The sequence below is a fragment of the Tauraco erythrolophus genome, chromosome 1 (assembly GCF_009769465.1).
Source record: "Tauraco erythrolophus isolate bTauEry1 chromosome 1, bTauEry1.pri, whole genome shotgun sequence".
Taxonomy (NCBI): Eukaryota; Metazoa; Chordata; class Aves; order Musophagiformes; family Musophagidae; genus Tauraco; species Tauraco erythrolophus.
The window spans coordinates 37895379-37908758 of record NC_141465.1 but is presented as its reverse complement, the minus strand read 5'-3'; the positions used below and the strand labels follow the sequence as shown (position 1 = coordinate 37908758).

At 36.4% G+C, this 13380-nt stretch overlaps 1 protein-coding gene across 13 annotated transcripts in view; it reads left to right on the top strand.

Moving 5' to 3' along the window:
* Positions 1-12742, top strand: part of KDM6A (lysine demethylase 6A) — a 163648-nt gene extending 150906 nt beyond the window's left edge. For 7 of the 13 annotated variants that reach the window (XM_086618527.1, XM_086618523.1, XM_086618503.1 and 4 more), the window contains 5 exons: positions 1403-1590; positions 2838-2979; positions 8328-8454; positions 9375-9545; positions 11900-12742. In XM_086618527.1, the coding sequence (XP_086474653.1) occupies positions 1403-1590; positions 2838-2979; positions 8328-8454; positions 9375-9545; positions 11900-11929 (658 nt within the window). In that variant the 3' untranslated portion in view covers positions 11930-12742. Of the gene's footprint in view, positions 1-1402; positions 1591-2837; positions 2980-8327; positions 8455-9374; positions 11366-11899 lie in introns of those variants that run through there. The other 6 variants (XM_086618485.1, XM_086618453.1, XM_086618447.1 and 3 more) reach the window with 4 other exon arrangements.
* The last annotated feature ends 638 nt before the right edge of the window (positions 12743-13380 follow it).

The window sequence follows — 13380 nt, the reverse complement described above, 5'->3', positions numbered from 1 at the left end:
TTAATCATAATAAAGATTAACAACATACCTGTTGTACACAAACAAGTACAGTCTCACTGGTATTTTGGCATGGTTTCTTGCTGCATCTAGAGGGAGAGCTTAGTTTACTCAGACCCCTGGAGGTGTCATGGCATGCTTTGCGTACAGTTACATGTTTGTAGCTTGCTGGGAAAGTTGAGATGCACTGACCATTGGAGAAATACTCAGCCAGCTCCAAGATTAGTGTTTCTATGATGTGCCTTGTGTTGAGTGGATGCTTTAAAAACAAACGCACGCACACACACACACACACACACACACAAAAAAAAAAGAGGAGCAGGAGTTGTGTCCCCTAATCATGCTGTGTTCAAGCAGTAGCCTGTGAAGCTGATCTTATAGGAGAATTTTTTTTCCTTATCTTGCTCAGTTAAAACTGACCTTGACTTTTCTTCAGAAGTTTTCTAGAGCTCTGCAAATTCACCTCAGTATTTCTGTACTCTGTATTTTCTGCCTCTCTGCTGACAACTGTCAACTGTCCTATTTACATCCACCTTTATAAAGATTAACTATCTCAAAATTAGAATTCCACTGATGTAATTGGAATGTTTCTGATGACAACATGCCATTTACTCCCATGTTCTCCTTAGGGTGACAGAGAAACTAAGATCTTAGTAACTTCATAAAATGTCTAGAGTGCCTGATAGAGGCACTGAATTGTCTTTAAAAGCTGTGAATTGCCAATCATCTCTCATGGTGCAGTACAAAAACGGTATAAAATTGGAATAAGGGTGAGAGAGAAGTATGTATTTTGCATAACCATAGTAGAAGAGTTTGTGCTTAGGAAATCCATACGGGGGTGTTCTTTCATGCTTCTCAGGAGGGTCGGTATTTCTGGGCTGAATGTAGCATAGACCTGTGAATAACAGTTGAGATGGTGCCAACAGTTGTTGTGTGGACAAGCTTCATGTGCGTACACTGGCAGTATGAGTACATGATTGGGATTTTTCAAAACAGAAAGCATTCTTAAGAGCTGTTATGGTCTGTATATAAAAATCAATAACTGGTTTAAAAAGCAGCACTCTGCACCAGTGTCACGGTAGATCTGACTAAGAATTTATTTGTCTCAGCATTAATAAAATACTGGGAATTTAAACAAAAATAGAACATAACTGGAAGCCATAAACTGACTTCACACAGGCAGCCAGGTGGTTAAGTGTTTTAATGTATTGCAGGATATGAAACGTGCAGTTCGGATCAGGAATGTTATAGGTGAAACTTTCCTTTTGACTAGTCCTCCTGGGTCAGTATTAGATGCAGAAAGCATTTATTTTGGTGATCAGTTTTTACAGGTAATTTCATTGACATTTCAACCACTAATGTGTGTACTGATAAATGCTGAAGACTATTTTTCCTGTTGTTTCAGGAATAATATGAATTTCCTAATGGGATCTTGGTGGCCAAACTTGGAAGATTTGTATGAAGCCAATGTCCCAGTTTATAGGTTTATTCAAAGACCAGGGGATTTGGTGTGGATAAACGCCGGCACTGTTCATTGGGTTCAGGCTATCGGTTGGTGCAACAACATTGCATGGAATGTTGGCCCTCTTACAGGTATGGCTGAATGGTGCCTGTGCTGAACTACATAATTGGGTAATGTTATACTACGTTTGCCACAGAAGCGGCCATTTCTTTCTAATTTACCATGCTTTACTAAATTAAAAAAAATGAACATACTGTATTTTAAAACATTACGTGTTGAAGCTTTACATAATTTCCTTGCTAAGAGGAAGCAGGAAGAATGAAGTCTCTGCACTTGTTCGTTTAATGGACATGTGAAAATTACAATTGTATGGCAAACTCCAGTATAATAAAATGTTTAGATGAATTCGTACACTCTGTCTTGTAGGCCATTTCTCAACTTTTTCTCCCAAGATGTGTTCTACCCAGCGGACTGGGCTATAGCTTGCGTATGAGTTAAGGATTTGTCCAGTCTAACTTTTTCAGGACAACTGATGCCTAATAGCTCTTTAATGAAAGCATCAGGAAATGCAAACAGTTGTAAAATATTGTTGATAAAAGAATATTAAGTTTTTCAGACCTACTGCTCAAGAAGTCTTTAGTTTTGAACCATGGTCTTGGAAAGTTTTTAGATGTGAGAGTGGAAGGAAGTTTCACAGCTAAAATGAGATTCTGCCAAGCGTTTGAAGAGAATGTACTTCCGAAACACTCCGGTTTTCTGAAATAGTTTAAAGTATGTCTTTATTTCATTACAGTGCAATAAATAGTGTGTCTCCAGGACTGTATGATTGATACAGAGCTCACATGTTCAGTTGCAGTAAATTTTGTAAAACAATTTTTTTTAAAAGGGCAGAGTGAGTAGGCTGCTTAATGAAAAATCTGAGTCATTGCAACAAATCTTTCAAGGTGCAGTCTTCCTTTTCAAGACCAATTATATACCATAGCATTGTAAAATTATGATAAAGAGTGAATAGAGTGAGATGCAGACATTTCAAATTTTGATTTTTTTTTTTATAATCTTAAATATTTGAAAGTTTTTGAAGTAACCCTTTTTGAAATATTGCGCTCTGTTCACCACAGAAATTGAACACTTGTCAGTAACTTATTTTCACAAATAGTTGTTGCTGCTGTGGTGTTGTGCATTCTTTTAGCATCATAAATACACTTACTAAAAATATTTTATGGCATTCGAGTGTAGCTGGAATGAGTGGGTCATTGCGAATGAATTTTAGTCTAGCCCTAAAAGGTATAAATTTTTGTTATAATCAAATTATTTTGGCTCCAGTTCATACTTATTTCTTAACCTGACTAATTGCTTCTGTAATTTTGTTTTTGTATAGCCTGTCAATATAAACTGGCAGTGGAACGGTACGAGTGGAATAAACTGCAGAGCGTAAAGTCCATAGTACCCATGGTTCATCTTTCATGGAATATGGCTCGAAATATCAAGGTCTCAGATCCAAAGCTTTTTGAAATGATAAAGTAAGTCTTACTTATTTGAACGTTTATTGTACCCATTTCTTCTTCAAGTGTAAAACAATAGTTAATTTGTAAGTAATCCTTTGTAAGATTCTTCCATTCCCAAGAATCAAGCTAAAATTGTTTTATATTCTGTTTTTCAAGTAATCCATTTATAGATACCATTAATTTTACTATGTTGTATTTGGTGTTATTGTGACGTAGATTTAGAATGCTCTAATTAATTTTTTTGTTAAATATGCCATAGATTAATACAGCAGTTTGCAAAGCAGTTGACTTAGATGACAAAAGCTGTTTAGAGTACTTACTGTAAGAAATAACAAAATTAGGTCATCAACCCAAATATTAGAACGTTTAGTCATTTTTACAGCAAAGTTAAGCTTAATTTTACATTTCTAGAACCTCTAGTTAGTGTTCACACACTGTCATTTGGAGATCAGGTATAAATGTTTTAAATAAAGGCAAGGAGGAATTTGAAAGCCTCTTTCACTTTGCTTTTCTGAACAATGAGTTAATTGATATGTAAAATGATAATTGAGTTTAGTGACATTTCTCATACACATATTCCAAAATGCAGGAATATTCCAGGCTTGAAGCATCTTTAGTAATTTTCTTCAAAGAGTGCCTCTTCAAGCAACTATAAATCACACTGCAGCACTGTTATACCTAGGTAGAAGACTGAAGGACATTTCAGCATATGTCCTAGGTTTGTCCTAAAGAAAGTGGAGGAACGAGTCCCAGAGCAGATGACTACTCATGAGAATACTCTGGTAGCAGCACTCTTCTCTTTAAGCCTACCAAAGCAGCCTGTAGCTTGAGCACTTCTTAGTCTTTTCAACATACTGGATCCACAAGCATTGAATCATTTTATAATTTGCCTCGAAATGAATCTTTAAAAAATGAGTGGGTTAACTTGCAAAAAAAAGACAAAGAAAAATAATTTCTTCTTTTTCCCCCTTAGTAGGATTTATTGATGACATTTGAATGAGACACCTTTTTACAGTAGGAATTTAATTTAGGCTTGAACATCTGTTGCAGAATGGTGGAATTGGTGAAATGGTAACCGTAAGGACCAAAAACGTTAAAAGTTGAAGACAGCGTGGTTTGTAGTCACTGTAAAGCTAGATTTTGGAACAGCATTCGTGTGTGAATACTTTCTTAAAATCTAGTAACTAGTATCTACGGTAAAGAAAACATTTGCTGAAGGTGTGACAGTCCTGCCCCTTCAATTAAGCTATTAGTGCTTGTAGTCAGGATGCCAGCTGTCATAAGAGGGAGAGGAGAAACTGCTTAGAAATGAGAAACAGGGAAAAGAAGCAGGGTGTGGGAGGGAGGAAGCCAAAAAGTCCTTTTAAAAAAAATGCAAACAAACAAACAAAGAAAAATCCACAAGAAACTCACTTCACAGTTATTGTAGAGCTGGAAATAGTTCTGGAATACTTTTGGCAAAATATGATTTTGGCACCTATATTTTACATTTGCATAAGTTTGGATTTTTTTGCCATGGTTAAGGCTTAAAAGGAGAAAAACATGACTGAGCATAGCATCCTTCTTGAGAAGAATATCTTAAAATGTTGTGAAGAAACACAGAGGATAAAATGGTTGTATCCTATTGTCTTGCTGGCTGATGGTAGTTGAGATTTCTCTAGTAAGACATAAATTTTAGGTGTACATTAGAAACAAAGGTGGTGAGGAGCAGTTGCAAACTGTGGTCTTGCATGATTTTGCTTTTCCAGTTTATGGAAACAACTTCCAGTTTACTTGGATTAAGCCCTCCATCCAAGTTAGTTGTTAACCAAATCCCAAATTCCATGCTATGTGTGCAGAGGGGAAGAAGATCCAATGATGAGCTCTGGTTTGTAACATCCAGTAGCAGTAACCCAAGATAACTCTTAATTGTGGTCACTTCTATGTTACTAGAACTGGGTGTCACCAGCATACACAGTCTAGTGTCTGACCTTGGCTTTGTAAGTGTGCTGGAAATGCAGAAACCTTCATGAATCTCCTTAAGATAGGAAAGCAGTGGCGTAATTTTCATATGGACTGCTTCTTCTGTACAGGAAAATAGCACCAGCTAGCAAGAAGCTGTTGTCTGCTGCTCCTGGATTTTATTGTGTACATAATGTAAACGTTTTTGTGTTTTTATGTGTGTATGTATGTGTGTGTATAAAAAACACTTGAGAAATAGTGATTTCTGATACAGCTGGTTGAATTTCATCTTAATGGCTGACTTTTCTTTTGTCATCAAGAAAAAAAAAAATGTGTCACTGACACAGCTGTCATCTTTTTTGCCAAAATGCAGGTCTGTATCTAAAATTGCATGTCGGAGATAGCTGAAGTGTTTAGGTAGTTTGACTGCTCTTTCTGGGGCTTCTTAGATATCAGAACAGTACAGAAGAATAGCTCTTAGCAAACGACAAAAAGTAGGTAGTAATTCCGACTTGAAAGATAAATACAAATATGTCTTAGTGTGGGTTATGTGAGAGGAGAGTAAACACTACAGAGGCAATAAACTAAAATTTAAGCGTACATATAAATATTGGGAACCAGATTCATGATGAAAAGAGATAGAATAGCAGTAGGGAAAAAAAATAATAGAAAGAAACTTTGCTTTTGGAAGAAATCTGAAGCCGCCTTATTAATGTGCCTTAGTTAATGTGCAGCTTGGTGCTGTCTTGCTAGATAAAAGACAAAGAACAAAAACTGAAACTTTCTCATGGGATATTTTTTTTAAAGATTTGATATTAACAGTAGAATCATGAGCAGGAACACAGACAGAATGATTTAAAGCATTGACTGAGGGAGCGCAACCCTCAAGAAAAGAAAAAATAGCACAAACCTCTTAGATGGAAGCTAGAAGGACTTTTACAAATGCATCTGAGGAAGAGAAGAATTTTAGAGGTAGTGGGAACATAGTAATAAAGGCTTGAAAAATTAATTCCAAAGTGACTGAAATACTAAGTTCTTTTACAAAAATAGTTTTAGAAACATAAAAGAACATGACTTCAGAGAAATGATTTTGCGCAAAATCATGAAGCCAGATAACATACATTTCAGTATCAGTAGGGAAGATATATTACTGAAAGAACAGAGAGGTCAGATTTGCATTGCCATTGGAATGGACTCCACACTTTGAGAAGTTTTATTGGTTATCTAAATAATCAAACAGTTTTCTCATTGCCCTTCTAGAATAAATCAGGATGATGTCCATTTTAAAATATTCACTTTTCTTAAATATTTGAATTTGACTGGACATGATTCACTCATATTTTTTGTGCCATACCTGTAAAGAATTTGAGAGAGAGAGATGGTCTAGGTTTTCTTTAAAGTGAATTCACACTGTACAAGAATAAAAGCGGACCTACAATACTAAAAATTGGCACCATTTAACTTAAACGTTGTGACTCTGCTAGACACCTTTTTGTCTATCTTTAGGCTTCCCATACTTTAGGGAATTGTGGTGCATTTTCAAAGTGATAGTTCATATGCTTTCTCCCATTCTTTGACAGCATGAAATAGTTAACGTTTATGTTTTCAAGTGCCATTATTACGATCTGAATTTTACCCAAGGAGGGAGAATTCACCTTCTAGATACTGGTTCTGTCTTTGGTTGCAAATTTGGCAAACGTTGTGGTGGTGTTATATGTGGGTTATGTTTTGAGCAATTCTTTCTCCACAACTGTAACACTAGAAAACTTTGAAAGTAACACTTTGAAAACTCTTTGGAAGTCAAGAGTGGAGAACAATGGTGGCAAGTGTGCAGGTGTGCTTTCAGTTGCTCTTTGGCATACCCAAAGATTTTTCCAGATAACAGCAGAAGGGAGGAATGATAGCTCTTGAGTTTATTTGAAATCAGGCTGTATTGCATGAAAGAAAGCTATACCAAGGTTACCAAACTTACCAGAAGCGTGGCTACGTTAGCCCAGCATTCAAGTGAATTAATACATGATCTATGGCATATTGGTCTTAGCATTATGAAGTCCCATTAACATCAAACTTTGAAAGTGTTCAAGGAGTTACAGCTAAACGAGCTGTTTGATTTTCTTGAAATTCAGTGTATGAAAATGTGATGTTTAACATAGAAACACACTTTCAGTTTTGCAGTATTCTTACAGTGAGGGTATCAATGAAGCCATAGACTTGTTTTTAGTGAAGATGAATAGTCTGAGTGTAAAACATGAAGAAGGGAGAGTATCTCAAAGTAAGCCTAAGAGTCTGTTAGCTACTTGGAAACACATGAAAGAAATATTTTAAAAAAAAAATACGTGTTCAAGGCTTTAAAATGGGAGAAGGATCAAGTTGAAAACATTTTGATACAACTCTTGAACACTTTGTTTTTTGTCCAATGTTTATTCTTCCCCTTCCATTTTTTTCGATCTTCCTTCTACATCTAATGAGCGTGTAACGTAACCACCCTGTGGAGGAGAAAATTAAAGGCTGCAGCTGAAATAAACAGGATAGCTAAGAGCTAAAAATTATTGTAAATAACATTGTAATTTAGAAATCTGGCGACCTATTTTGCCAGGGTTTTTTTTTTTTTAGAGAATGTATGTAGCTCATACAATGCTAGAAAACAAGTTAGATATTCTAGTATGGAAGAGAACTGTATAAAATTGTGAAGATACTTTTTTTTTTTAATCCTTTACAGAAGTATAGCAGGGAATTATTGATTTTAATTTGACTTTTAACCAGTTCTTTTCTTAATTCATAAAATAAGCGTTAAAAAAATATTTTTTTCAATGTTAATTTTTTTTTTCCTATGAAGAGACTTCCTTTTCTAATACCTACGTGTCTATTCTTTTCCCTTTTACGTAAAAGAAGATGCTTGTTGATAGATGTTATTGCCACTCCACAGAGTGATTCCTGTCAGAACTTGGGTTTCCAGACTTTGGATAACTGAAAGTTTAGTAGTGTTGAGGAAGTAACAGGGTTTTTAGGATGTTAGTTAAAACAGTTCTTTGCATAGGCTATAGTCATTTACACAAAATGTAAATGGTTATTTTGACCTTGGCAGTTCAAACTAACTTTTTGCTGATAAAGCCGTAGTGCAAAATAAAGAATTGCTTTTGAAAACACATTGTTTTATTGTGCTTAAAAAAGCATTGATGCGTTCCAGTCAAAAATGAAAGATACAGCCTGTTTGAAGGGCAAGGGGCAGTACTGGGATGGAACAAATCTACACAGAGGTCCATAAGCATGTGGTCTAACTTCTGTGTAAGTCACGGGTCCAGTGATTCTTACCAGCCAGCTGTTTCTGAAATCCCAGAGGAAGAGGGAAACTCCAGGTACAGGATCTTGGAAGAAATTTAAGCTTACTTGAATCTTGCTGTAACAACTGATTCTGGTTGCAGGTACTGCCTGTTAAGAACTCTCAAACAGTGTCAGACACTGAGGGAAGCTCTAATTGCTGCAGGAAAAGAGATTGTCTGGCATGGACGAGCGAAGGACGAGCCAGCTCATTACTGTAGCATTTGTGAGGTCAGTAAAAATATGTGTTGAGTTTGTGTACTACTATAATATTTATTTAAGTTTTGTCCTATCTTTTGTTGTTGTTGTTGCTCTTTCTAATTTTGCTTTTAAGTTGCAGCATGTAATGTATGCTATAAGCACGTGCATGTGGGGCAGTACCGTCTTCAGAGAGCTTATCAAGCTGTTTTTCTAGACGTAGGCTGTATTTTGCTGCAGTCTCTTCCACGGTATTGTTATTCACTAGGTCGATTTTCAATTCTCAGTTATTGTAAAAAGTTGTTATCCCTTCCTGCATATAATTTGATCTGCTGAGCTTCATTTTAAAGGTTTATGTCTCTTCATTTCAAAAGTCAACAACAGCCTCAAAAGAGAGAGAATTTAACTACGTTTTCTTCACAGGACATACCTTTTTCCTGAAATTTTTTATTCTACTTTGTATTAACAGTTCCTTGACAGTATTGGATAATAGTTTTCATGAAGGCTAAAAGAAAATAAAATTTACTACCCCTGAAAATCAGTTTTGAGTTACTTTCTGACTGAGCCTCTTGGGCAGGCTGAGTAGTAAGGAAATAAATCCCAAACTTCTTTTGCAGACAAATTTAAAAAGGGAAAATTAGGTATAATTGTTACAAATCTCCACCTTACTGAGTAACCCCTATTCAGAGTATGAATCCTGCTTTGTCAATATTGACCAAAAGCTTTCCTGTAGCACTGTTCATGCAGGCCTCCTAAGTGTAATATTAGTGGTTTTCCAATATTTCACTTCTCTGCCTGAGCCTTAGGACGATAGATTTTCCCTGAACAAATCTAATTTTTCTCTTTGCATACAGAGGGTAAGGGAGTAAATCGTAAAGAAAATACAGTTTTCATGGTTTAACTTTTAAAAACTGAAATCATTAACAGTTGATTTTCTGTTTCCTGTCTAACAGGTGGAAGTCTTTGATCTGCTTTTTGTCACCAGTGAGAGCAATTCTCGAAAGACCTATGTTGTACATTGCCAAGACTGTGCACGAAAGATAAGCACGAACCTGGAAAATTTTGTGGTGCTAGAACAGTACAAAATGGAGGACTTGATGCAAGTCTATGATCAATTTACATTAGTAAGTCAAATTAATAAGTGGGTGCGTAAATACGTTATTTGTAAAGCAGTTGTAGACTGTCTTGGTACTCCATTGTATGAGTACCGTGAACTTTCTGATTCAAATGGAGGTATGGGTTGTGTGTGATATTTGCAGAACAAAACGCTGAAGAGTCAGAATTATGTGAAATAGTACAGTAACTTACTGCAGAACGTAACCGCTGAGTTTTCAGGAAAAGTATGATGTTACAATTCATAAAGTTGTGGCTTTAAAAATCCAATAGAGATCACCTGAAGACCATAACTGGATCAGATGGAGATGGGAAGAATCAGGACAGTGAAGCTTGGAGAAACTAGCACCAGGTTCAAGAGCATCTCTAATACATTGGTTGTGGTATGAAGTCAGTATAGCAGCAGAGCATCCTATGCACTCAGACCCCTTCCTTCCCCTTCCCCACCCATCCCCTCCCAAATCAGCGCTGTCCTTCTGCTTAGCAAGTGGATGCTCTCAAACAGTTCTGTCTTTTGGCTTGGGGCCTCCTTTGCATTTCAATTTAAAGCAAAAAGCCTCTTCGCCATTATAGCTTTGTGCTATATATGGCAGCCTCCTGCTTTGAACTGTGTCAGCACGACTGTCCTAACGTTTCAACCAGGTTTCATTGTTTCAGGCAAAGATGGCTTGTTTGTAATCACAATGAAAGCGATGCTGGATTTATTTATAAGCCTTGCCTTTCTGTCAAAGAAGACAAACACTGGACAAAGCGTTATGAGAATTTCATGTTGAATTAAATACAACAGCCCAGAAACGGCTGTGCCTTTTGATTCATTTCCAGGTGCTGCAGAAAATGTATGTTTAGACAATTATTTCATGTATTGCTAGCATGATAAGTTGTGATCTCTTGAGCTAAGGCCTCAAGGTTCAACAGTAGAGGCTGTCGAGAGTGCAGGACCATGTCCTCTGAATTTAATCCTCTTCATTGGTCCTGCAGGGCCTGAGGTGGTTGAACTTCAGTTCATACTTCTAGAAGCCCATTGTCGTTATAGTTTGTGAAATACTGCAATTTCAAAGTGATGATCTGTTACAGAAAAGCATATAAATAAACACCTGTTCTCAGATACGTCATCCTGTTGAGTGGAAATGGGCAGGAATGTTTCTGTGTGGAAAAGAAGGGGAGGGAGGGGTATTTTGTTGTCTGTGTTTATAATATTATATAGGTAACAGTGATGGCATTGTCCCTAGAACAAGGGTTCTCAACCTGTGAGTAGCTCCCTCCTCCACCGAAGCCTATACCTGCAGCCCTAAAGGGTGTTAGTAATTGTTCTCTAGTGAAATCAGTGTGCACATTCATTTCTTTTAAAGCAGATACAGCCTCAGTTGAGAAGAGTCATAGCCTAAAAGTTGACATCTCCCAGATATAGGAGAAGAGTTGAGGTTTGTTGCAAGTCACAGCATGAAGATAATCTCAGATGGCAAAGGTGCAATAGGCCTAACAGAGAGATTCTGCGTTTGGGGTAAAGTATTGGGAGTAAACATGGGGATCAGCTAGTGTTAGTGTTCCATAGGTGGGTACTATGGTATGATTTAAAGTGTCTTTAAAGACTGTGAGCAGCTTCTTGAGGGATTCCACATCGTGACAAGACTGTCGTGTAGGAAAAGAGAAGAAGGAAACGCCATCAAAGATTCAGTATTTTGGTGGTAATGCCACAAAGTGCAATATTGGGAAATAGTTAGGTATCTTCTAGACCTTGTCTCCTGAAAGCAGACACCTAGCTTACTTCACTCTTCAGGCATTCTGATGGTGTCTTCCAGGATTAAGGAAAAAAAAACAAAAACAAACAAACAAAAAACCCCAACAAAGCCCCAAAACCAAATTTGTCCCCGTCTCAGAAAATCTGAGACAATTTCCACAGATATCCTAACTTCAGGGTTATATGTTATTGTGTAGGTAGAGGGGGGTGGGGAAGAAGCCTGCAAGGTATTTGGACAATCCCCCCGCCCCTCATTCGTAAACAGATTGAGAATCCCTGTTTTAGAGTATATAAAGACGTATCTGAGCCCACACAGAGCTCTTTGCTGCCACAATGGGACTCGTTTTGGCAGCTCACATCATATTAACACAGACATCCCCACAGCATACTCTAGCCTGCAGTGTAGGCAAAATCCTAATTTTTTAGCAGAGTAGTCACAAAATACATGTTGTGTTTGAGTAAGTTGGAAAAAAAAAAATGCCCGTATCCACTTGCGAGAGTCCTGAAGTGTAAAAACAGTAGCGCGTGTGACTTTAAACTCTCATGGTTACAATTTGTGCAGGTCTTGGTTAAACAACAGAGTTTTACACCCTTGTAGAAAAGGTAATTTAATGTTTTCTTTTTCAGGCTCCTCCATTGCCATCCTCCTCATCTTGACATTTTTTCATGGACATTAAATGAAAACTTTTCTGATATTCAGGAAGTGACCCAGTTCTGCACCACTGATTTTTGTAGCTATCCCGTAAGGCTGCTGGCTGAAAGCTGTGTCTATGCAACCTTCCAAGTGCGGAGTGTCAACCAACTGGACAGGAGAGAGCACTGCCTCCTACTCCAGAACTCAAAACAAATAAAGCTCATCCAGCTGTACTTCAAAAAAATAATTCCATGTTTTGTATATATCTGACAAAACTGGCAACATTATACAGACTACTGACTTGAAGACCACCTCTTTTGTATTTCTCTGTTTCTGGGCTGATGAGTTGGTTTCATCCATTTTTCCCCTTCAGAATTTCCCTTGGAAAAAGTACTAGCTTAGCTGGTCATTTCTTTGTAAGGTAGTTAGAAATTTTAAGTCTTTCTTTGGGCAACTTTTTTTTTTTTTTTTTTAATGTGAAGAGTTAGGTGATATAAATTTTTTACTGCTTTTATGTTTTTCTGTCTTGTTTTGAAACCATGACGGTTACACTTTTTGTTCCTAAATAAAATTTAAAACAATTAACAGCCAAGTCACAAAGATAAATGGGTTGCACATAGACTAAGGAATAAACTTCAGATTTGTGATTTTTTGTTTCTAATCTTGATGTAAATTTACACTATTTATAAATACATATTTATTGCTTGAAAATATTTGTGAATGGAATGCTGTTATTTTTTCCAGATTACCTGCCATTGAAATTTTAAGGAGTTCTGTAATTTCAAACACTACTCCTATTACATTTTCTATATGTAAATAAAACTGCTTAGCATTGTACAGAAACTTTTATTAAAATTGTTTAATGTTTAAAGTTTTTCTATTGTTTGAGTTTTAAAAAGATTTTATGTACAGTGCCCAGTTTTTGTTCTTTTTTGAATCTGATTATATATATTTTATATATACTCTTGTGCTTGTGTATATATATAATATATATAGAAACTCGAATATAAATATGTGTATAAAGATTTGGAGACTAAATTTTTCTCGTTTTAAGTTTTACATCTATGGTAGATTTGAGGCGTCTACTGTAAAGTATTGCTTACAAAAGTATGATTATTTTTAAAGAAATATATGGTATGTATCCTCAAGACATAAAATGACCTTCAGACTGGTTTATTGTTAAATTGCACTTTTTGCAATAACAGACCAATAAATAGTTGCTGCCAAAATGTAGTAGTAGAAAATAAGTAACGGCTAAACTTTAAAGCTCTTCAAGAAAATACCAGCTTTGACAGGAAGTTTGGCTCTAGTTTTAGAGGAGGAATGAAAAAGGTGAATTTGAGTTTGGGTGGGGATATTCTCTAGAATTCAACCAAATTGCAACTTATATATTACAATATGTTCTATTAACAATTGAAAAAGTTAAGACTGAATCATCTTGGCGTCATTGTCGACCCCGAAAAAGGACGTTGTT